The sequence below is a fragment of the Ascaphus truei genome, chromosome 3 (genome assembly GCF_040206685.1).
Source record: "Ascaphus truei isolate aAscTru1 chromosome 3, aAscTru1.hap1, whole genome shotgun sequence".
NCBI lineage: Eukaryota > Metazoa > Chordata > Amphibia > Anura > Ascaphidae > Ascaphus > Ascaphus truei.
Window position 1 is genome coordinate 416,770,024 of NC_134485.1, and position 25,552 is coordinate 416,795,575.

The window sequence follows — 25,552 nt, forward strand, 5'->3', positions numbered from 1 at the left end:
TCCTCCGCAAAATCACAAAGATACGCCCTTTCCTCTGTTGCTCGACTGCTAAAACTCTGACTTCTGCTGTGCGGCCTTCCTGCCTCTCACCTGTCTCACCTACAATCTATCCTAAATGCTTCTCCCCTACAATCTATCCTAAACGCTGCTGCCAGAATCGCTCTACTCTTTCCTAAATCTGTCTCAGTGTCTCCCCTCCTGAAATCCCTCTCCTGGCTTCCGATCAAATCCCGCATCTCACACTCCATTCTTCTCCTCACTTTTAAAGCTTTACACTCTTCTGCCCCTCCTTACATCTCAGCCCTAATTTCTCGCTATGCACCATGCCGACTCTTGCATTCTTCTCAAGGATGTCTTCTTTCTACCCCCTTTGCTTCTAAAGCCCTTCCCACCTTAAACCTTTCTCACTGACTGCCCCACACACTTCTGGAATGCCCTTCCCCTCAATAAACGACGAGAGCCCTCCCCTCAATGGCGCCGGGCCCGCTGCGAGGGGGGGTCGCAGCGCTGTGGCAAGAGTTTCTCCTGCTCTCAATAGAATTGAGGGCAGTACTCGCGACGGAGCACTAGGCCACGCCCCCGGCGGTTCAGCCAATGAGGGCGAACCTGCCGGGTGATGTCATGGCCGCGCCCTCATCACTCCCCCGCCATGTCCCCCCCCCCTCCCGGTCTCTCTTCCTGCAGCTCACTGCAGACCGGGGAATCGGCTGCATGCGCCGCCAGCCTCGCGGGCGCGCGTGCAGCGGAGGCACTGGGGCCTAAGACACACCTGCTTAAAGAAGCATATGAGTAGCACCGTGGCTAATACTATACACACGATACATAAAGCTTGGCCCCCTGCAGACGCACTTACCAGAACTCCCTCCTACTGTCTCTGTAAGTTCTCCCTACCAACCAATTAGATTGTAAGCTCCTCGGAGCAGGGACTCCTCTTCCTTAATGTTACTTTTATGTCTGAAGCACTTATTCCCATGACCTGTTATTTATATTATTTATTTATATGATTACCACATGTATTATTACTGTGAAGCGCTATGTACATTAATCGCGCTTTATAAATAAAGACATACATACAGTAGCTGTGTCCAGCCTTAATATTGCTTTCTGTCCAGTAGACTACCTCCTAATTTAACACAGCTATTTCTATGTAATACTTATTCTATTTCAACAGTATTGGTAAAACACCAGACTTGTCAGATGGCCTTCAATTTGCCAGATTTTAGTGGTGAATTAAAGAAAATTAACCCTAGACACAAGCAACAAATGACAATCTATAAGGGATGTTCTAAGGCCACCACAATGCCAGACGTTTTCTCAGAATAAGTCATTGAAGGGCGTTAAACAACATTAAACACGTCAGACAGCGTGTTACACCCCCATTTTCTCTCACCTTCTTGTAAATTCAGTAAAAACGTAGCGCAGCGTTTATCATGTAACTATAAATGGATGCAACAACCAAGCAGCTATTTATCAAGGTCACCCTGGGGCAATCCTGGCTCTGCGCCAGAACAATGAAAGGATGGGAAACCGAATTACATGGATTTTTTTTAGGTAAAGCCAGTGCAGTTATTTTGCTGCAGTATTATAGACTTGTATAAATAGGCCCCATAGATCAGGAACCGTTGTGTATTTACAGTATAGCGATGATTTTCAGGTATGAGAAGCGTTTATTTGCTATCTGATAGTCTAAATCACAGTGTTAGGCTCCCACAACGAGATCAGAATTAGGAAAATCCCCAAACGGTGAGAACAACTTCTCTACCTCTTTAAAGCCCATGGGAGTTATTCATTAAACTGCAATAGTGCAGATCGGGACACCATTGCACGGAGACAGTTATTAAGCGCCCAATGGGAGTTTCTGTGCAATAGTACACCCATCAGCACAATTCTAGTTTAATTAATAATAACCCCAGTTGAGATGAACTGGGGTTCATAGCAGGGACTGCTGGCATGTCTGCACTTCTGCAGCTTGGAATAAATATTGATTTAGACCCCTCTGGAATGTTGGTGTTCTGCGCCTGCTCATGTGGATATCATAACAAGGGAGGCATAGCAAGGCTGGGTATCTAGTAATCCCAACCAGCACTTCAGGATTTGACAAGGACAGTTATGTAAACTCAGGTGCAGTAGCACATGCACATATAGTCAGCCTATTACACAGCACAGAAGTTATGTGGTTGGTTTCTTTAGTCTGGAAGCCCGCAGAGGTATTCTAGTTAAAGGAGCAGTGACGCATTAAATCTTGAGTGCCAGTAGGGCCAGTAATGAGTAGGTGACTCAAGTTAGCCCTCCGGGTGTCTAGTTATTTGCAATGTGTTGCTTGCTGCTCAGGCACTCAAGGGGTTATCTCTTCAAAGTATGGGGAGCGCAGAATCCATAAACTAACACAGATAAAAAATACAGAATATAGCGTAATACATTGTTATATAGATGAAAATGAAAAAAGATGGGAAGTCCTATGAAAGGGATGGTCAACTTCAGGTCAGGTTTTAAGGATATTAGTCATTGACAGAGCCACTGATTGAGCCACCTGTGCTGAAGCAGGGATATCCTTAAAACCTGACCTTTTGTGGGCCTTGAGGACTGAAGATGGTCACCCCTAGCCTATGCACTCACATGTCCTCAAAAAACTGTTGTTAAACACTGACAAGACTGTAACAATGGTAATTGGAACCAAGGCTAAATTTCAATGTTACCAATGATGGAGCTTCATATCAGAACCAACCTAATACCATCCTAGCCCCTGTCACTAGTTTTAAATATCTGGGCATATGGTTTGACTCCCATTTAACATTTGGTTGCACAATGATATTCTGATATCCAAAACCTATGCCAAACTAGGTGTACTTTATAGGAACAAATCCTCCCTAAACCAGCTGGTCTGAATTATAGACTACTAGCTGATATACCCGGCGTTGCCCGGGATGTAAATCCGTAATAGGCAGTATTTATAAATAGGGGAACAATAGGATGACTATTTGGTGTAAAGGTTGTATAATAATGTTGAAAAGAAACCTGGAAGAAAATGTAATACGATGTTTTTAAAAAAAAGGTTTATTGTAAACACACCACAGTACAATGTAGATTTTGGTGACATAAGTGATGTCTAAATGTGAGGTGTGTGTCCCGCTAGAGTGTGAGCGGGCGTGAGGCGGCGGGTGGGTGTTCAGTACGGATGGTGGGTGGGTAGTGAGGGGTGGGTGTGTGTCCCACTAGGGTGTGAGCGGGTGTGAGGAGGTGAGTGACTGGTGGGTGCGGTGTGGCGGTCTCGCTAGGGTGGGAAGGGGTGAGAGGCTTCTGAGTGTGTGTTGCGGGTGGGTGTTGAGTGCGGGCTGGGGGTGGCGTTCCCGCTACGGTGTGAGCGTCTGTGAGGCGGCGGGTGTCTGGTGAGTGCGGGCGGCGGCTGGTCCGTGATGTCGGTGCGTAGGGGTGTGAGTGCAGCGGGAGGCGCCGGGTGGGTGGTGAGTGGTTGCGGCGGCTTGTCAGTGATGTTGGTGTGTAGGGGCGGGAGGCGGCAGGTGTGTGTCGAGTGTGTCTGAGTGTGGGCGGCGGGTGTGCAGGGGTGTGAGGCGGCGGGTGGGTGAAAGCCAGGCGGGAGGCGTCAGGAGTGCGGGTGGATGAAAGGCAGAGGCGGGAGGGTGGCGGGTGGGTGAAAGGCAGAGGCGGGAGGGTGGCGGGTGGGTGAAAGGCAGAGGCGGGAGGGTGGCGGGTGGGTGAAAGGCAGGGGCGGGAGGGCGGCGGGTGGGTGGGTGAAAGGCAGGGGTGGGAGGGCGGTGGGTGTGTGAAAGGCGGGGGGTGAAAAAATGGAGGTGGACTGGGGCACTCCCTTTACACAATGCTTCAGACTGAACAGAAGAATAAAGTAAAAAATAAATATACATATACCACACTTCAAATGCTCAGTGTCTGCTGCTCAACCCCTGGAAAAGGATCTTCCCACGATCCTCAAGATAACATTGTATTGTATTGTATGTCTTTATTTATATAGCGCCATTAGTGTACATAGCGCTTCACAGTAGTAATACATGTGGTAATCAAATAAATAACAGATAATATAAATAACAGATCATGGGAATAAGTGCTTTAGACATAAAAGTAACATTTCGGAAGAGGAGTCCCTGCCCGAGGAGCTTACAGTCTAATTGGTAGGTAGGGAGAACGTACAGAGACAGTAGGAGGGAGTTCTGGTAAGTGTGTCTGCAGGGGGCCAAGCATTATGTATCGTGTTTAGAATATCCACAGTGCTATTCATATGCTTCTTTAAGCAAGTGTGTCTTAAGGTGGGTCTTAAAGGTGGATAGAGAGGGTGCTAGTCGGGTACTGAGGGGAAGGGCATTCCAGAGGTGTGGGGCAGTCAGTGAAAAAGGTTTAAGGCGGGAGAGGGCTTTAGATACAAAGGGGGTAGAAAGAAGACATCCTTGAGAAGAACATAGGTAGAAAGAGAGACAGAGGGGCGCAGACAAGGGTCAGAGTTAGTGTCAGACCAGTGGTTGAAAACACATACAATAGTGAACCAATTGTAAAGGGCACAGGGGTAATAAGAGTATAAACAATATGTACTCACACGGGCCTGTGTGGTACTGGGTAGTACTAAAGGTATCTTTAGTTCTTCTTGCTAGTCAATCATGCTCCTTCTCCCGCTGTACATCATGGATGGGCCACTCAGGGCGCATGTAGTGGAAGACAGCGCCACACAGATGAATAAAAATACGTTTATTTGGCAAGGAAAGTGAGACAACAATTCACTCACATGTAAAAAAAACTGCTCAGGGACGCCGACGTCAGCCTCCCGCTCTCCGGTGCAGTGTGCTCCTGTTCGCCGCGTCCGGTCTACAGGACTTATCACCGTCAGTGCAGGCGCCAGCTACGGTGTGGAGAAAGGCAGGGGCAGGGGGAGGTGAAAGGCAGGGATGGGGGGGGGGGGTGAAAGGCAGGGGGGTTGAAGGGTGGGAGGGTGAAAGGCGGGGTGGGAGGGTGAAAGGAGGGAGGGGGTGAAAGGAGAGGGGGGGTGAAAGGCGGGGGGTGAAAGGCAGGGGGGGTGAAGGGCGGGGGGTGAAGTGAAGGGCGGGGGTAGCGGGGTGAAAGGGGGGCGTGGGGGTCAAAGGCAGGGGGGTGAAAGGCAGGTGGGGGTGAAAGGCAGGGGGGTTGAAGGGTGGGAGGGTGAAAGGAGGGAGGGGGTGAAAGGAGAGGGGGGGTGAAAGGCGGGGGGTGAAAGGCAGGGGGGGTGAAGGGCGGAGGGTGAAGTGAAGGGCGGGGATAGCGGGGTGAAAGGGGGGCGTGGGGGTCAAAGGCAGGGGGGTGAAAGGCAGGTGGGGGTGAAAGGCAGGTGGGGGTGAAAAGCAGGTGGGGGTGAAAGGCAGGGGAGGGGGGGTGAAAGGCAGGGGCGGGGGGTGAAATGGGGGCAAGGGGGTCACTTTTTTTTACCCACCATAACTTAACTAATTATGGTAAAACCTATCACTTGCTTCATTTTTTGCATAGCCAGTATAACCAACCCCACACTGAAGAGACCCATTAAGGTTGAAACAGCTGTCTGTGGGTGGGTGGGTTTACTAGCTATGCATATTAACCCTGGCAGTGCTCAAAGCTGTGACCATGCAGCAAGCTTAAGCCTATAGGGGAACCATGTTGAATGGCTTTGAAGCAAAAGGTGGCACTGTGTGCTCATTTGCATGTCATTTCCCAGAATCCCTTGCTGCAGTGGAAGTGCTGTATGCTGGGTGATAATGGGGAAAGGCAGGGTTGCAGACCTGTCTAAGACATGCAGATGAGCATACAGTAATATTTCCATTTGCTTTATGCTTTGCTGTGGAGGGTTTTTGTCACTTTTTTTACCCACCATAACTTAACTAAGTATATCTATATCAAATTGACTGTTCACTTCTAATTTCAGATGATCCCGTTTTGGGTCTCCAGGCTGTGTACAGTATCGCTGCTATGAGGGGCTGACAAACACTCAAAAGGACGTGTCTTGGATGGCAGTGCACAGCTGTCTGCCTGTAAGGGAATTCGAGAGAAAGAGAAATCTAGCAGATTCAGAAAGATGCCCAAGAGAAGGATTTGGAGTAATAGAGGACGTGGTCCATCTGTTCTGGAATTGTAGCTTTGTCAGAATGGTATGGAAGTGTCTGGGGAAGCTGATAAAAGAGCTGATAGGGACCAGAACTCTAGAATTCGATATGATGATGTATGGGTTGTGTGAGGTGAAGGGGGAGAGGAGGAGCGTGTTGTGGAAGATAATAAACTGTGTAAAGGAAATGGTGTGGGGTGTAAGGAATGTGTTAACATTTAATAGAGAAGAGATTGGAGTGAATGTGTGTGTGAGAGTTGTTCTGAGCAAAATGTATACATATTATCTGTTGGATGTGAAGAGGTTGCGGGAAAATGAAGGAGGAGAATTGTGGACACCAAAAGTGTGGAATAAAATGGTTAAAAAGGTATAAAAAAAAAAAAGGTGGGGAGAGGAGAGATTATTTGGTTTTTCTTTATAGGGATTGGAAAATGTATTATTGTTTTGTGGAAAATGTATAGAAAAATATGGATGTAAAAAGAAAAAAGGTTAAAATGTGGAAGTGTAAATAGATTGAGAAAATTATGGGATGATTTGAGAGTGAATGGGGGTATGTGAGAGTGTAGGGGGGGGGGGGCCATATACTCTAACCAAAGGGAGAGAGAAAAAGTATCCCAGAAAAGGGGGAGAGTATTTGTGAGGAGCACTAATGTGCTATGAGGGTCCTTTTGGTGGAGTATCGGAGAGAAGAGGCGGGAGACCATCGGAGGAAAAGCATATGGGGAGTAGGAGAGCTGGAATGAGAGAAAATGGATGGAGAGAGAATGTGTTGGATAAGGGAAAACAGGACAGGTGTTTGTCCCTGCATAGGGTGTCAGTTAATGAGGAGAAAGGGTTTTCTTTAATTATAAAATATATTTGAATGTTGAAATATGAAATGTATATGTAACGGTGTTTTCCCTGGGCCCTTCTGATCCTGACCCATATGTAAGAAAATCCCCCAATTACATGGATGTGTGATATGTGGTGCACCTGCTGGCAACAGGACTCCTGAGTCTCCCGCTGGGTTGGTATGGGGAATATCACCATGTCAGGCGTCTGAGGTAGTGTGCTCTGAGTCCTACTCACATCTGGTACAGCGCCTCCACCCCATCAGGATCTCTGCGGCAGCAGGGGGAAGTATCTGATGGGGATCTCCTTCTTGGTGCATACTCCTGGGGAATAACTCCACACTCACACAGGAGGGATCTTTTGAACCAGGGCATCTTTAATGTCATCTCCATAGGCAGACTGCCCCTCATCGCGGTCGTCACTTAGCCCAGCATTTCCATGCGGTACTCCATTCAGAAGGTTCCTCCTCTTTTAATAGAGTTGTTTCCACCTCTCCCCTAAGGGAGATCCACAAGCTAAGGCAATGAAGGGGTTAAGGCACAATAGCATGTTTATTGGGGACAATTGCCCCCAATAAATATAGCAATATACAACACACATCCCCTCCCCCACCCCCCACACACACACATACAGTACAGTAATGGGTAAAATAACTATTATCCAGATATGGATAATAGATTATTTGCCAATTATTAAATACATAAATCAGCAGAAATAAATGGAGTTCTACTTACCCCCCGGGCAATGATAGGCATCCGGTCACCCACCCTGCCCCATTCATTTGTACAGTGGGATATATATATAGATATATATATATATATATATATATATATATATATATATATATATATATATATCTATATATATATAGACATATGGAGACCAGGGGATCCTGATAGCCAAAAAGAGACAGCACACTGCAGGTATGGCATCAAAAAAGTGTATTCAGTAACACAAGGCCGCCAACGTTTCGGTCCTCCCAACGGGACCTTCCTCAGGGCAGTGCAACTACAGACTAACACAAGCACCCATATATACCCCTTAACACAGCGGTGCGCAAACTGTGGGGCGTGACCTCCAGGGGGGGCGCGACACTGCCGACGGGGGGCGCGGGGTTTACAGAGGCCCCGCGCGCTTCCCGAAGGCACTTAAATTAAGTGCCGGGGGAGCTGCAGGGCCTCTGTAAACCTAACTTACCGTGGCTCCGGCGGCTTCCTCCCTGCGGCGCCATGGCAACGCGGCGTCAAAATGACGCTGCGAGGTCATGTGACGTCACGTTGCTATGGCAACGTGACGTCATTACGCCGGAGCGCGGGTAAGTTGGGGTTGGGGAGGGCGCGGGAGCGAGGGGACAGCCGTCAGGGGGGCGCAGGGAAAAAAGTTTGTGCCCCCCTGCCTTAACACATACTAAAAAACACCTGAAAACAATCATGAACTCCAAATTGTAATCCCAGATACAACCCACATTTCTAAACAGCCAATCCAACATACTGATACTGGTACGCACCAATGAGAGAACCTGATCTATGCATATGTGTACCTAGTCACATGATCAAACCTTGATAACAACATAATGACATCACAGTGCATCCTGTTTACGTAACCATGACTACTTGAAACATCTAATGATATTCAAATGCGCATAAATGGTTAAAATACATATAAAATGCATAGCCTGAACAGCAACTCGCCGTCAGTGCTTGGAGATACATACTGTGGATGTTACAAAGCGTGCCCGTAAATGAATACGTTAATGCAAATGGTCCTGCAAAGCATGCACATTGTCCAGGGAGCAGTGATCAGGGTGTAACGGACAGTCAATCATAAATCGCATAATGGCAGCGCGTCCGTTATGTCTAAACACTTCCCCAACCTGTTGTGCATGGAGAGCGGGTGATTCTCATACATTGCGCGCCGTGGAGCGTAACCGCGCATGCGCAGTGTGCTGCTGACAACCCGAACGTGTCCCTGACTACTGCAGCAGAGGGTATGCGTGTATCTGTGCTAATGCGCATGCGCAACGCTGCGCAAATAGCGCAAGCAGTATTAAAGAGCATGAGGCTGTTGCTCAAACTGCGTAATGGCCAGAACTGAAACGGAAACATGGGCACAATAAAGATGGCAGTAGCATACTAAGCACGAATAGTGGCAATGTCTGTAACAAAGTAATCAAAGGTTAAACATTTGAAATGCATGGGTGAACCTGAAATCAGGCCCACAATAAAACCAAAATCATAAAGTTAATGTCTTTAACATAGATAACTGTATTCCAGAAGGAACATGGTAATTCATGGCATATGTATAGCCCTATCTTATAGAGTGTTGGTGTAATTACCGTAATCAATATATTAGACTCCCAGAAAAAAAACATAATATATACATGTATGTCTACTACAACTTTGTAGTAGACATACATGTATATATTATGTTTTTTTTCTGGGAGTCTAATATATTGATTACGGTAATTACACCAACACTCTATAAGATAGGGCTATACATATGCCATGAATTACCATGTTCCTTCTGGAATACAGTTATCTATGTTATAGACATTAACTTTATGATTTTGGTTTTATTGTGGGCCTGATTTCAGGTTCACCCATGCATTTCAAATGTTTAACCTTTGATTACTTTGTTACAGACATTGCCACTATTCGTGCTTAGTATGCTACTGCCATCTTTATTGTGCCCATGTTTCCGTTTCAGTTCTGGCCATTACGCAGTTTGAGCAACAGCCTCATGCTCTTTAATACTGCTTGCGCTATTTGCGCAGCGTTGCGCATGCGCATTAGCACAGATACACGCATACCCTCTGCTGCAGTAGTCAGGGACACGTTCGGGTTGTCAGCAGCACACTGCGCATGCGCGGTTACGCTCCACGGCGCGCAATGTATGAGAATCACCCGCTCTCCATGCACAACAGGTTGGGGAAGTGTTTAGACATAACGGACGCGCTGCCATTATGCGATTTATGATTGACTGCCCGTTACACCCTGATCACTGCTCCCTGGACAATGTGCATGCTTTGCAGGACCATTTGCATTAACGTATTCATTTACGGGCACGCTTTGTAACATCCACAGTATGTATCTCCAAGCACTGACGGCGAGTTGCTGTTCAGGTTATGCATTTTATATGTATTTTAACCATTTATGCGCATTTGAATATCATTAGATGTTTCAAGAAGTCATGGTTACGTAAACAGGATGCACTGTGATGTCATTATGTTGTTATCAAGGTTTGATCATGTGACTAGGTACACATATGCATAGATCAGGTTCTCTCATTGGTGCGTACCAGTATCAGTATGTTGGATTGGCTGTTTAGAAATGTGGGTTGTATCTGGGATTACAATTTGGAGTTCATGATTGTTTTCAGGTGTTTTTTAGTATGTGTTAAGGGGGTATATATGGGTGCTTGTGTTAGTCTGTAGTTGCACTGCCCTGAGGAAGGTCCCGTTGGGAGGACCGAAACGTTGGCGGCCTTGTGTTACTGAATACACTTTTTTGATACCATACCTGCAGTGTGCTGTCTCTTTTTGGCTATCAGGATCCCCTGGTCTCCATATGTCTACATACTCTCTATGGGACAAGCATCTGCCTCCTGCAACAAAACCGTGAGTGCTAATCTCCATACCTGACTATATATATATATATATATATATATATATATATATATACAGTGTTCGACAATCCTATACATTTACACGCCCGGGGCGAGTGGATTTAACCTACGGCCGAGTAAATATTGGCCCAAGCAGCAAAGGGGTTGTTTTTTTTAAATTTTCCCTGCTCGCGCTGCCTGAAAAAAAAAACTATGGGCGCGCGGCCAGGCTCTATATGAGCCCGCCCCCAACGAGCAGCCATTCTTTCTGGCCGGAGATATGTTGGAGAGTAAGTACTCTAATCCTCCATCCTGCGGCCCCTCTGCTCCTTCCCTGCAAGTCAAGGTGTTTCCCCACTTCCCTCCCCCCCGATACCTGCGGGGCTGGTGATGGTAGTGGGGGTGTTCCCCCCCTTCTCTCCCCGGTCCCCGTGCCACTTCCCACTTCCCCCGATACCCGCGGGGTGGGTGATTATAGTGGGGGTGTTCCCCCCCTTCTCTCCCCGGTCCCCGTGCCACTTCCCGCTTCCCCCGATACCCGCACCGTGGGGCGGGTGATGGTAGTGGGGGTGTTCCCCCCCTTCTCTCCCCGGTCCCCATGCCGCTTCACGCTGCCCCCAATACCCGCGCGGGGTGGAGGTGTTCCCCCTTAATCCCCGCTTCCCCCCGATCCCCGCGCAGGGCTAGAGATGATAGCGGGGGTGTTCCCCCCCCTTACCTCCTTGGTCTCCGCTTCCCCACGGTCCCGTGGCTGCCCACGGCGGGAGATGGTCGCGGGGGGGCGAGCGGGGCAGTGGTAGTGGTGCTCGGTCGCGCGGCCTTTCCTCTTCTTCCCCCTGTCGTGTGTGTGTGTGTGTGTGTGTGTGTGTGTGTGTGTGTGTGTGTGTGTGTGTGTGTGTGTAAAACGGGCTGGTGCCCGTGTGTGTGTGTGTGTGCATGGGAGTGTGTGCATGGGAGAGAGAGTGTGTGTGTGCATGGGAGAGAGAGTGTGTGTGTGCATGGGAGAGAGAGTGTGTGTGTGCATGGGAGAGAGAGTGTGTGTGTGCATGGGAGAGAGAGTGTGTGTGTGCATGGGAGAGAGAGTGTGTGTGTGCATGGGAGAGAGAGTGTGAGAGAGAGTGTGAGAGAGAGTGTGAGAGAGAGTGTGAGAGAGAGAGTGTGAGAGAGAGAGTGTGTGTGTGTGTGTGTCCTTCATCGTGGGTGCCTGGAAAAAGTAAGTGTAATATGTATTTACTGCATTTATTGTGATTTATATGTATTTTAAATGGGCAAATGCATTATTATCCATATGTGGATAATAGTAATTTTGCCCATTACTATATTGTATGTATTAGGGGCGGGGGGAGGGGGGTGTATTTAGTTAGAAATATTGTTTATTTTTTTGGAGGCAAAACATTGGTACCGCAGGCCCATGGGGACCCCGGGACTCCTGCGGGGACCCCGGGACTCCTGCGGGGACCCCCGGACTCCCTCGGGGACCCCGCGGGGTCAGCCGGGGACACCCGCCGGCCTGTTGTATGGGTTTTGCGCCTGCAAAAATGTAAACAAAGAAATTTTTCAAAGTCCAGCTTTTTTATCACCTGCCTTTAGCTGGTGAGCTTTGTTCAGTGCAACTTTCGCGTACGATACGTTTGCGTTGCTTAGTGAATCCCGCAGAAGGGCAGGATTCAGCGCAAACAGCTCATCGTATGAGCAAAGTTGGACTTTGAAAAATTTCCAGGAAAAAGTCAGTTTAAGAGCGCAAAGTGCCTGTTTGCGCGGCTCTGTGAATCGCGTTCGGCGGAACATCACGTTCTAAGAGCACTTTGCGCTCTTAAAACGACTTATCGCAGCTTAGTGCATAGCCCCCTATGTGTGAATAAAAGTTTTTAAAAAATCGCTGCTATAAAAGAGACCTAGGTTGAAAAAAAACACATGCGTCCAAGTTCAACCTGTGCATAATTTAGATGATGCTAATACTATTAGCATGTAATAAAGATAACGTTTTTACAGGTCGGGATGCCTTGTCTTGGATCAAGTAACGTTTCTTCTAAAGATACTTTTTTTTTTTTAGCTCAGATGTATGACAAATATAAACATACAGGCCACGAACCATGTAACTTGCATAACATCTGTATGAAGACTAGCAATGACTCAATGTTCACCCAGCCCCTATAAAGCCATCATGTGAAAAAGGCTCTGAGGTGAGGCTAACTGAGGCATCTGAGCAGAAATATACTGGGGTCCCAGAACTCTCACATAGTCTTACCCCTTATTTCATATAAGGTATGCAATCTGTTATGGTGCATGCCTTTCCAGCTTCTGTAGGGTTAATATACTAGGGTGTTATCGACGACTGAGGCCAGGGGGTTAATAACCTATGGTTTCCCTCATTGCTGAAGGAACTAATATGCAATTTAGAATCTTTATTTCCATTGAAGGAGTTAAAAACACGAGTACAGTACTTAGGCCACTCTGAAACCAAAAAATAAAGTTTGCTTCAAAGTTGATAATAAAAATTACTAGTGAATTGAGGGCCCTTGAGCAGCTAGGAATCCCAAGAAGTTAAAATCACCATACTGTACAACGATTCTGTGAGGTTAGACATGGAAGGGTTAATATTTCAGACGCCCCTGCTAGTTGCTTTGACAGGGGCTCTGTGTTCTGACTTGTTCAGGGTTGTATATAGCAAAGCGCCTTGTTGCTGAGAAAGTGACCCTGCAGTCCGCCTTTTGGTTTCTAGATGTTTCTCAAAGAGAATTCCTGCCTTGTGTTCTGCATAAACTGGGACATGTACAGTAATTGCTGCAAGATGTGAGGTTTATTTAAGCAGTGCATGTATTAACCATATGTATCTGCATGCGGCTACTGCATCCAATATAAAAAGCTTGCCAGTCTCCTACATTTGACATAGATTATTAGCAAGCTATCAATCCTCCTGGGACAGTCCTAATTGTATTGGTCTGCTAGATTGTAAGCTCTCACGAGCAGGGCCTGCGTTATCCCTTTGTATCTGTTTCTGCACGTTTGTGTTTATTTGTATGCAACTGTTTATGTAATGATCAAATCTCTGTACCCCCATTGTACCGCGCTGCGGAATATGTTGGCGCTATACAAATACACGATCATTGGTCTGAAGAAAGGCTCACGTAGCCCAGCAACAACTGCAGATGGCCACAAAAAAAATACCCAAACTATGGGAACAATTATAGAGTAAAGAAAGTGTGTGTTTTAACGCCATGCACCATATTTTGGAGCACGCAACGTCAGATGTAAGGCTGCGCTTATAGTGCCGGCGACAGCGACAGCAACACAAATGCATTGCCGCCGTCACGAGCACTTATAGTAAGCGTGACGCGACGGAGCGACGGATTGGTCGCGATCACTGGAAGTCATCTCAATTTGATTTTCCAGCGAACGTCGCCTGACCGTCGCCGGCACTATAAGCGCAGCCTAAGAAATCTTTTCTTTTATCTGGAGAAGACTGTTTGAAGTTACACACCGTAAACGTTTCTGCAAGGATTATAGGCAGAAAACGTTCCGCACAGAGACACACAAACTCGATACATCTCGTTTATAATCGTGTCGTAACTTCTCCCTGCGTCCTCCTTTTGACATGCCCGAAATCGCAACCGCGCTCTCACAAATTGGAGCAAACTGTGTCCTTGATACGTTGACACCGAGAGGATGAAAATGATGCTATTTGTATCAATTTTCCTTCAGAATTTACTTGAAACATTGTCCCCTAAATGTTCCTTTAAACATAGTATCACAGATTACAGTTTTAGAGAAGCCCTGAGTGCTACAGTATCTCCAACATATCGTATTGCTGAGTCTCGTACTGTAAATCTGTCCTGCTTGGGGTATCTAGATATTTTGTAACAACGAGACATGGGCGAAATTGTAAAACTTTGGTTCCCCAAATTCTACCGGAATCCATTCCGCATAACAGATTTCATACTTGACGATTCGGGCAGATTCATTCAAAGTTGCTATGGACTGCAATCCAGGGTCATTTTTGACAATACACAGACGCATTCTGATTCCATCTGCGGATTTTGAGAGCTTTCTAATTTTATTAGCAGTCACCAGTTGTATATATTTCCATACCAACTATATAGAGTTTATAATGAGCCTAAGGCACTAACCTAATGACTGGAATCATGTCAAATCCAACAGGCCTAGAACCCCGAACCAGTGCTGTACCACTGTACCACTGTACCACTGTACCAACGCAGCAGCATTTTGAGAAGGCATTACATTTTGTCTTCTCAGGTGACTGCCGTGTGACGTCAGTGTCACGTGAGCTGGTTCAGCCAATGAGGTCGAACCAGCTTCGTGATGCCACCAAACGCCTGCAACACTATGAGCACAGATCTCCTGTGCTACAGCAGCGCGGCACGGATGGAGCTCGCACTCTCGCAAGCAAGCGGAGTGTATGAGCTCGGCCTTACAGGGGCCTCCGCGCTCTCTCCCTGGCAATCAGTTTCATTGCTGTGGGGAAGAACGTGAGGCCTCTGGGACCACTTGGGGGGTGGTTCCTCAAGAGTCCGTAGGGAGCGTCCTGACTCCCCCCCCCCCCCCCGAGCTGGTGCCAGCGGGACGTACCCTAGCGGTAGTTAAGCCACTGATGGGAGCTGTATTGAGCTATTTTCAGCTCCCCGAAATAATAACCGATAAAGTTACCGGTATTATTTCCTGGTTTTTTTTTTTAAGGGATTTATAAGACCATTCAATAGGAAGCTGCAACCAATGACATTGCAGCTTCCTATTGGCCCTTCGGGACCATTGAGCTTTGGCGTCCATATTGATATCCCTACAGGGAGCATAGACATCAGTAACTACGCATACTGTATGAGTATCTCAGGATCCAAAGAGTCCCCAGAGCTGAAAATAATGCAGATCAACTCCCGAGGACCCCCTGGCTCACATGCTGCTGCTTTAAGAATTACAACAAAAAAAAGAAAATAGCAACTGTACATTTAAAACTGTCTGAGTTGGTCTGTTAACCCCTTCACTGCCAGAGGGGCAGGCAAGGCAAAGATGAGAGCTGCTGAGGCGGAAAACAGTGCTTCCCTGCTCCTTGCTGAAGTTTCCTTATTGGGCCTGGTGTCTGGGAACTTGGCCATCCCTAAGGAGGAGGAGGAGGAATAGGAGGAATCCCACAGCCTGCACAACGTGGCAGTGCGGGGGAAGGGAGGCCACAAAACTTCCGGAAACCAGGGACGGCGCAGACATCTTTTGTTCTCGTGCTGTAATATTTAGTACAAACATCAAAATGCTAATGGCATTGCTTCCTGATATGTTTTCGTTGTTGTTTTATTAATTTTTAATAAACGGTGAAATGAAAATATCTAAAATATTTAAGAAACAAATGTAACTTTTTCTAATGTATTTTCCCACAGTGAAATGATGATTTTATGGTGTGCTAAAAACATATTTAAAACACATAACAAAATAAACATGTGAGAACATAAGTTCCTTGGAACAAGAACTGCTGGCCAGCGCTCGAAGAAACTCAAAGCCTGTTAAAGTCAATGGACTTTATGGCGTCTTCCAGTGGCAGAAGGTGTCTTCTAACACAAGACTGTTTAGTAAATATGGGCTATTGCGTTTATTGTTTTATTATTCATCTGATCCTTTCTTTACCTGTTGTACAATCACTCACTGCACAACAAAATATGATAACAATTTAGGGAGGAATGGAGTGATTGATTATATAAACCTACTGTGTTATACTTACATGATGCCAACTATGTACATTACAGTAGGGACTTGGTCATACGGCGGGTTACGTTCCAGGCCCCGGTCATACGGCGGGTTACGTTCCAGGCCGTCCCCGTTCTACGCATGCGCAGACATGGCAGCCCCCTTCTCGGTACCGCCGTATTGACGGATCGCCGAGAAGCGAAACGCCGGGGCCCGACTGTACAGGGATAAAAAGTCTGCAAAACTGACCAACATATGAAAACTCTTTCCGGGACGTTGTGGTAGGAAAATGGGAGGTGTATTCAATATTCAATATATCCACTAATACATTTTTTTTCTTTAGAATAAGTGTGCATTTTCAGCAAATTGTAAGGGAGTTCCCACATAAATAGGGAGAGTTAGCAAATACAGTGAGTAAAATAAACTCATTTTGAGCGTAAGGCTACGGCCCAGTCAGTGCGTGCACGCATCGGAGCGCCTGACGGCGTGTGCACAACTTTCGGCCGCGGTCAGTCGTTTAAGGGTCACGATGGGATGCGCGTCGGAGGCGTGGCTATGATGTCATGACGACACGTATCACTAGACTGCGCTCTCATTGGTTTGAAATAATTCCCTCTCATTAGTCTAACCCAGGGGCGCGCAAACTAATTTTGCTGCCCCCCCCCGGCCTTGCTCCCTCTCTTCCTGCGCACCTCCCCCTTATCTCGCACCGCGTCAAATGATGCCGCGGGGTCGTGTGACATCGCGTCACGTGACCCATGGTGTAAACAAGGCAACCATGACGTCACATGAGCCCGTTGCCATGGTCACTGCTGGTCTAACCTATCTGCACTATCATCGGTTTACAGGAAACCCCGCGACGCCGTCGCCGTATGAGAAGACAAACTCCTCGTCTTTTCAAAACGCGGTCGTGCATCTCGCTTTCTACAGGCGCGTGCAGACACCTACTGGGCCCGGCCCCATGAAGGGCCGCATCTTGTTCGCGCCGGGCCCGCAACCGCAAGCAGTGGGGACCAGGCCTAACGGGCAAATGCATCAAGCGCTGGCCAGTTTATCTCACCCGTTCCAGCGTTAACTCCCATTGACTGCAATGCAGTGCAATATCCTGCACCAACACGATGCATGGCTCCCTAAATGGTAAAAGCATTTGTAAGCAGGGTCTAATCCGGAGATTATGAGCCCTGAAGTAACAGAGCTTTGTTAATCTAGCCCTAAGCGTGCAAAACATCTACCTGCAGTGGCATTTCTCATTTGATTAATATGGTACACAACACACACACACACACGAGAGAGCAGGACACACACACACACACACACACGAGAGCAGGACACACACACACACACACACACACACACACACACGAGAGAGCAGGATAACTGGGGGGCTGTCCCATCCAGCAGGGGGGCTGGTATTGTAAAGAGGGAGGACTGGATAGTCACATTTTGGAGGGGGAGTTCAAGCCTCTCATTTAAATAAACTTTCCCAAACTTCCAGAACTTTCCTCTACACGGTGTATATAAGCTGAGCAGAAGGATCAGCGGGACAGACACCCAGGCAGAGAGGAGGCAGACACTTGGCAGAGAGACCTGTGCATCAGAGCTCAGAAGGAATTATAGGTATGATCTATATTGTATCTCATATTTACTGTGCTTTAGGGGGATATTAGAGGAGTTATTGGGGAGTTCTCTCCGCAGATCTAAGATCAGCTGATAGACTTTTGCTCAGTCTGTATGATCAGCTGCATTTGCTGAACGTAACTGTGTGCACAATACAGTATACTGATCATATGAATATTTTATTGATGTAGCTGCATGCACAATATACTGATCATATGAATAATGTATTGATGTGTCTGCATGCACAATATACTGATCATATGAATATTTTATTGATGTACTGTAACTGCATGCACAGTATACTGATCATATGAATATTTTATTGATGTAACTGCATGCACAGTATACTGATCATATGAATATTTGATATATCTGCATGCACAGTATACTGATCATATTAATATTTTATTGATGTATCTGCATGCACAGTATACTGATCATATGAATATTTTATTGATGTAACTGCATGCACAGTATACTGATCATATGAATATTTGATATATCTGCATGCACAGTATACTGATCATATTAATATTTTATTGATGTATCTGCATGCACAGTATACTGATCATATGAATATTTTATTGATGTACCTGCATGCACAATATACTGATCATATGAATGTTTGCAAAACTTGAGGCAGTTGATCACAGATCTATAATTGCTGTTCTGTGTATCAGAATTGCATTAAAACGTGTGTCCTGATAGTAATACTATAGCATTCGACTTGTCATCTTATATGCAGTTGGATTGCATGAAACCCTAAGCGTTTAACCCCTTCAGTGCATGGGGGATACTGTTCATTTAAACAATCTAGGTGATGCGGGTACAGTTTGATGTATTTTGTTGGGCTTAACGTTTGCATGCAGCTGAAACTGAATTATTCACTTTTTAACCGCATACAAAACCAGCTCATAACTTCTGTGTTCGGTTTGTATGCAGCTAATCGCTGTCCTTTGTCGGTGCTGCTGTATAATTGTTTTCCTGTCGTCTTTCTTTGTCTGTTTTCAGGCAGTAGATACCTTGCAAACTTATTTTTACCCCGCCTCTAAAAGTACTTAATTAATACTGTGCTAGGAGTCCCTTTAGTAACACTCCCAGTGCTGTGTATAATATATAGCATTGAAGACTATTGGGCAGAGCAAGCAGTTGCCTTTCTGTGCAGCAGCAAAAGAGTTAAAGGAATTTTGGCTTGGGCATAGAGATCCTTGCAGCCCCTGCCACATCAGCACATCACACCCATCCTAAATTAGAACACCCCCTAGAAAATCACTCCCCCTCTCCTCCACCCCTAGAACATTACACCCCCTCTTCTCCACCCCTAGAACATCACATCCCCTCTTCTCCACCCCTAGAACATCACACCCCCTATCCTCCACCCCCTAGATCATTACACCCACCTTAAATTCCTCCACCCCCTACATCACAAAAATCCACTGTATATATTCTTGATAAACCAACCAAGTTCACCATCAAACTAAGTCACATAACGGTGCGATCTTGGCACAGTATAAAATTGCTTTTGTCATATGGAGGTGTCACTTAGAACTGTACTTGGTAAGTACGGTCTTTGCCCGGAACAGATGGTACATACAGTTATTTAAACTTAAAATTTAAAAAAAATAATTTTATCCTTTGGGAATCTGCTTGATGTATTTATTTCTTTCAGAATGAAAATTGCAAACGTTGACCTCACTATGAAACAGTTTCAAGGTATCTTGGCACAAAGTTACAATCTGTTTTAATACTGGTCTGGAGACTCTGGTTTTTACCCACAGTACGTAACCCAACCAACTATTGGGGTTGAAGTAAACCCATAGCGAACCACAAAGTCCCATTGCTTCTGACACCCTAATTCCTGTGTTTTTATTGCCACAAAAACTGGCCCCCCAAAAGCTTACTCCATGCAAAGCGTCCCATAACCCTTTAATGTTAGCTGGAGAGCAAGATTATAATGTAAAGATTACGTTTCCTGCAAACCTTTTTTTTTATTTTATTTTTTTGCAACTGTTTAAACCCCGAGCCTAGGGCGATGGTTTCTGAACTGGGTGCGGTTGTGTCTGTAATAACTTGTCTGTTTTTCCAAAACATTCCATGTACCAAAAAAAAAAAAAAGAGAGAGAGACTTCCATAGAATGGTTTTCTTTGAAGCCAGTGTGAAAGTTAGTGTCATATTTATTTAGGGGGCTTTAACGCCTCTGCTTCCAGGCTCCAGATATTGCTGGCATTAAAAGGGTTAAAATACAGTGTTTTTAGGTTCTCTTTTATTACAATAGCTGATATTCCTTTTCTGGTTTTATAAAATCATTTCCAGCAGAGTAAAGTCGGTGAACATGTCTGGGAAGAGTGGTCTGTGTTTTTTTTTGTTCTGTTTTTTTTTTACATTCCACATTCCTAACAAGACACTGTAGATAACAGCGCTGCTCCCCCTGCTCACTGAAAAGAATGGAGTTGCCTTGAATGGATGTGACTGGGAATGTACCATGGGCGTGGTTACATATAGGGGTGGGAATATATGAAGCATTAAACTGGTTAGAATAACCTATGTGTAACACATTACACCTAACACTAAGAACACATTACCCTATCATTGGTTATTAATTGTATGTATAATTACAGTATATTCAGTATTACTTGCTCATTTCAATCTAGCAAATGCCAGTGTTGCAGAATTCAAAGGCAGCCAGCTACATTCCTGTGCTTATTCGTGTGTGTTTGCTGCTGACTCTGAGTACACCAACTATAAACTATGAAAAACAAACTCAAGTGCATTAGCAACCTCTCTCGCCTACTGGCTCAGGATAGTGCTGCAAAGAAGTACAGTCGTTTTTAACCCCGTATGCTGTAGAGAGGACAGTCAAGGACTTGAAAGTGTGTGTGTGTGTGTGTGTATATTGTATAAAGACAGTGTTGTGTGATGTGAACGTGCTCACAAATGGTATTTTGTGTGTGTACAGTATATCTATATCATAAAGTCTAAGCAAATCTACCACGCAAGTGATGGGAGTTCGTATGTATGTATGTATGTTTACTACATCTTAACACCTTGGTTTCTGTCATTCTCTGCTGGCTTTCACTGCTGGTGTTGCAGGTAAAGAAGTAGTTCCTTATAGATTTCCTAACAGCAAACATATTGAGTAACCTTGGTGTCACCTTTGCAGGATTCTTCTTGCTCTCTAAGGTCCTAAACCTTTATATGGAAACCTTATGAGAGCTGCGTGTTGCCAATCGTTACTTCCCAGTTACAGAATCTGATTAGAAACCATAAGAGAAATGCGTACACCTGGCAGGACATTGAAGGGTTTTATTTTTTGTTTGTTACTCCAATTGGTCTAAAGGGGTCTGCAACAAAGGCGTTTCAGCACTAAGATTTTAAATGACCCCCTTTTCTGTCATCTGGCAGCTAACCGGTAAATCGTAACTGCCTTTTTAAAGTGACAGGAGCTATTTTATTTCTACTCCTAAAAACCATTATTTTGACAACTAATTCACTGCCAGGAAAACTAGCCGGACATTGCGGTGCAATTTGATGCAGGCCTCTCCGGTAGTGACATGGGTTTGTTTTTATACTTCTGTCATTGTATTTACAGGATATCATTTAAGTGTGTGCCATTATTTTATTATTTTGGTATTTTGTGGCTGTTTTGTTTTTAGCAATATTGGGTTAAAGTTACGATCCCACTTACCTAGTTAAAAAAAACACTTCTTTTTTTGTGTGTAACAGTTGAGCTGGCCTCCCTAAAGAAATCTAGCCATGCTAATAACCAGTGTTCGACAAACCTATACATTTGCTCGCCCCGGGCGAGTGGATTTAACATCGTGGCAAGCTCCTATTGGCCCAAGCAGCACACGTTTGGTACTAGGTGGCGAGTAGATTTTTTTGTGTGGCGAGTAGATTTTTTGGTGATTTGTCGACCACTGCTAATAACCAATGTTTTAGATGCTTTCATTTTGGGGGAAATAAGTTACAAGTTGAATATCTTTGGGCCCTCTAGATGGGGGAGGGTTGTCTAGCAAGTGTGTTCTTCACCCTTACCCCCACCCTGTCCAGAGACACAATAAAGAGGCGGGGGGACCCTGACTTTACAAAAACTTGCTGACATCACACACAAGGGAGCAGCCAGAGGAAATCACACCCCTCCCAAGTGTAACTTTAAAAAAAATATTTGCAAATATCTAAATGTGCCAGATTTGGGTAAAAAAAAATAAAAAAAGGCATCGACCATCCACTTGAGACCCTTTTAAACAGTCGAAATAGTTCAATTTGGTTCTAGGAGGTATTCCCCTTTAAATAAATATGCCTGTTTCTTGTGTCACAGGATTGCAGTCTCGCTTTGTACCGTTAAAGCCGCCATGTGGATGATGAAGATTTTGGCCCTTGGCTTTCTGCTGGCTGTGGAAGCGGCGGTGGATAAGAAGCCAGCAGCTAAACCGAAACCTGCTGTGAATGCCCCAGCAGAGAGGAAGATAAGTGAGCAGGCAAACACTCTGGCCGACAGAAGTGCAGGTCTTGCTTTCAACCTCTACCACACCATGGCGAACGACAAGAATATTGAGAACATCCTCCTCTCGCCTGTGGTGGTGGCCTCCTGCCTTGGCTTGGTGAACCTTGCTGGTAAGGACAGCACTGCCGCTCAAGCCAAGGCCGTCCTGAATGTGGACAAGCTGAGCGATGAACATATCCACGCTGGGCTCTCTGAGCTTCTGACTGAGGTCAGCAACTCCACCGCCCGCAACGTCACCTGGAAGATCGGGAACCGGCTGTATGGCCCGAGCTCCATCACTTTCGCCGACGACTTTGTGGAGAGCAGCAAAAAACACTACAACTATGAGCATTCCAAGATCAACTTCAGAGACAAGAGGAGTGCCCTGAGGTCCATTAACGAATGGGCGGCACAGACCACAGACGGCAAGCTCCCAGAGGTGACTAGCAATGTAGAGAAGACAGACGGAGCCCTTATTGTCAACGCCATGTTTTTTAAGCGTAAGTATCTTGCACACGTGAAATGAATTTAGGGAATGTGCACTGTGCTTTTGCATGACACTTTGTGATGCTACTCCACAATGACAATTAAAGTGTGGTCCTTATGTATTTCTCTCACATTATAACCATTGGTCTAATTAATGTAAAAAAAAAAAATTGCTAAAAATGAATGTTCGTTTTCAAAGTACTCTCCTTTTTCTCCTGTTTTGTTTGACAATACGAATTTATTTTTATTTGTTTATTTATTTATTTTACAGCTCACTGGGATGAAAAATTCCACCACAAGATGGTTGACAACCGTGGCTTCATGGTGTCCCGTTCCTTAACCGTGTCGGTTCCCATGATGCACCGTACAGGTATGTTTGGGCCAGGCTAAATTTGATCTGTATTATTTCTCCCGCCAATATTTCACATTCACACGTTGATCTATACCTCTGGACACAGAATTTAGGATTAGATGCTGACCTCTTCGTGCCTATTGAAGCGGTTTTATTCTTCAAGTGTAAATTAAGGTTTTAGTGGTTTTGTAAACCCAATATACTAGTTAGTTTTTTGTTTTGTTTTTCATACTGTGTATAATTTGAAATACAAAATCAGGCACAAAATGATATTCATCATAAACCGTATAATTTGTATTTAAGTGTTCACATTATTTTAACGCATGTAATTGGCTTATTTTCCTGTTCAACAGCATTTGATTGGGAAATTGGGGCCACATGTGACCTTTAATTGTCGCCACGAGGTGCTGTGATGAACATCATTTGTCCATGTTGCTGCATTATGTTGCTTAAATGTTTGTGTTCTAATCAACCTGTTATGTTCTCTGAATTTAAGGTCTGTACAATTACTATGTAGATGAAATAAATAACGTTCAGATACTGGAGATGCCACTTGCCCTCAAGCTCTCCAGCATGGTTTTCATCATGCCGTCCCACGTGGAGTCACTAGAGAGAGTGGAGAAGCTCCTGACCAGAGAGCAGCTTAAGACCTGGGCTGGACAGCAGCAGAAGAGAGCGGTTGCTGTGTCCCTACCTAAAGTCAACCTGAAAGTTAGTCATGACCTTCAGGTAAGAAACTTGAAACTAAGCAATTCGGTTCACTAGTGTACTTGAAACTGAACGATAGAACACTGGCAATGTGACTGGAAATATCTGTGTTTATTTTGACTCGAACACCTGGAGAGCTGGAAGAGATTGCAACACGTTGCATGTCTATCCTATAATGAAACTGCTAAAAAGATCTGCACAAAAAGACACCCATTTATCTTTAATTAATTGTTTGTTATTTTATTTTATTTTCCCCCACCTTTTTAGAATTGTCCCAATATATTCAAAGATGGCGCTGTGATCACATATTGTGTCTATTTTTCCATTTAACATGTTTCCAGTAGGAAAGGTTGCCTTTTCCGTTATTGTTTCCTCTCTACCAGGGAGACCAGACAATAAATTCTCTAGGATGCCCACATATGTGGTGGACAAGCTACAATAAAAAGCAGAAGTGTTTATTTTTTTGTACTCCCCTCTTCCCTCCCTTGAAAAACTTCAATAAAATGTGAGTTTAAAAACTGAACAATGAGTTTAGTTGTTGGCAGGATGTATTCATACTTGACACTGGCTTGTACTGTAAAATGCTCATGGACTTTAAATGCAACCTAAAATTCCTGTTATCCTGTTCTTATACTGATTTCGCTAATTTGTCATATATTTGAATTCCAGAAACACTTGGGCAACCTTGGTCTGACCGAAGCCATTGACAAGACCAAGGCGGACCTTTCCAAAATCTCTGGCAAGAAGGATCTCTACCTCGCCAGCTTGTTCCATGCTGCTGCCCTGGAGTGGGACACAGATGGAAATCCATTCGATACCGACATGTATGGCAGAGAAGAGCTAAGGAACCCCAAAGTCTTCTATGCCGACCATCCCTTCGTCTTTCTCATTAAGGACACCAAGACTGACTCTATTCTCTTTATTGGCAGGCTAGTGAGACCAGAGGGTGACAAATTGCGTGATGAATTATAGTAGACGTCAAATACTGATCAGGGGTGGATAGTTTTTCATTTTTCTTTTTTTTTATATATTAAAAAAAAGGGTGCTAAATGGATCAGAATACAGTACACTCTAGGGGAAGGGGAAGAGAAAGGGGACCCTCGCATCTGCCTCTAGTATAAGAGATCAAATCTATATGTAATGTATACAACGGTGCAATAAGGGGAGAGAGAGAACAACATTAATACTAGAAAACAAAAGCACCCTTTTTGACAGCACTCGTTGTATGTAGTAGTGTAAAGATGAATAATTTAAAATATAATCTTTTAATTCAACTCAATTAAAATAATAATTATTTTAATTGAGTTGAATTAAAAGATTATATTTTAAATTATTCATCTTTACACTACTACATACAACGAGTGCTGTCAAAAAGGGTGCTTTTGTTTTCTAGTATTAATGTGGATCAGAATACATCAATCCATTTACCTCAACAGAGCATTCCAGCAAAGCGTTTGAGGGGGCATTGGTGAAAGCCATTCATTAGGTTAGATGCAAATCTAAAAATCTAGATAGTTGATACAGACTGCTGTTCTTGATGATGTGTAGCAATGTATTTTCATGTCATTAGGACAGAGACTTCATATGCAACTGAACTTATCAGTGGGTAAACTTTCTCTTGACGTTATCTCTGTTGCCTACCAAGTAACTTTTAGTTAAGCTACCAAACAAGCCCGGCTCTTTTGAATAATCTAAAACGTTTTCAAGTTGAAG

General features: G+C 45.0%; 1 protein-coding gene across 4 annotated transcripts; it reads left to right on the forward strand.

Annotated features, from left to right (window-relative positions):
• Positions 1-17,221: 17,221 nt before the first annotated feature.
• On the forward strand, positions 17,222-25,079 carry SERPINH1 (serpin family H member 1). Of its 4 annotated transcripts, none has more exons than XM_075592698.1 (6): positions 17,222-17,329; positions 17,688-17,809; positions 22,129-22,793; positions 23,051-23,149; positions 23,628-23,860; positions 24,509-25,079. In XM_075592698.1, the coding sequence occupies exons 1-6, from the start codon at positions 17,327-17,329 to the stop codon at positions 24,809-24,811; spliced, it is 1,425 nt and encodes a 474-aa protein (XP_075448813.1). In that variant the 5' UTR covers positions 17,222-17,326; the 3' UTR covers positions 24,812-25,079. The 4 variants fall into 4 exon arrangements, with proteins under 4 accessions (XP_075448813.1, XP_075448815.1, XP_075448814.1 ...); XM_075592700.1 differs by lacking the exon at positions 17,222-17,329 and adding an exon at positions 19,477-19,522 and having other exon boundaries at positions 17,705-17,798; XM_075592699.1 differs by lacking the exon at positions 17,222-17,329 and adding an exon at positions 19,479-19,586 and having other exon boundaries at positions 17,720-17,809.
• The last annotated feature ends 473 nt before the right edge of the window (positions 25,080-25,552 follow it).

Coding starts and splice junctions, on each gene's coding strand:
- SERPINH1 (XM_075592698.1), top strand. Junction 17,810..22,128: donor GAGCTCAGAAGGAATTATAG/GTATGATCTATA, acceptor CTTGTGTCACAG/GATTGCAGTCTCGCTTTGTA. Junction 23,150..23,627: donor TCCCATGATGCACCGTACAG/GTATGTTTGGGC, acceptor TCTGAATTTAAG/GTCTGTACAATTACTATGTA.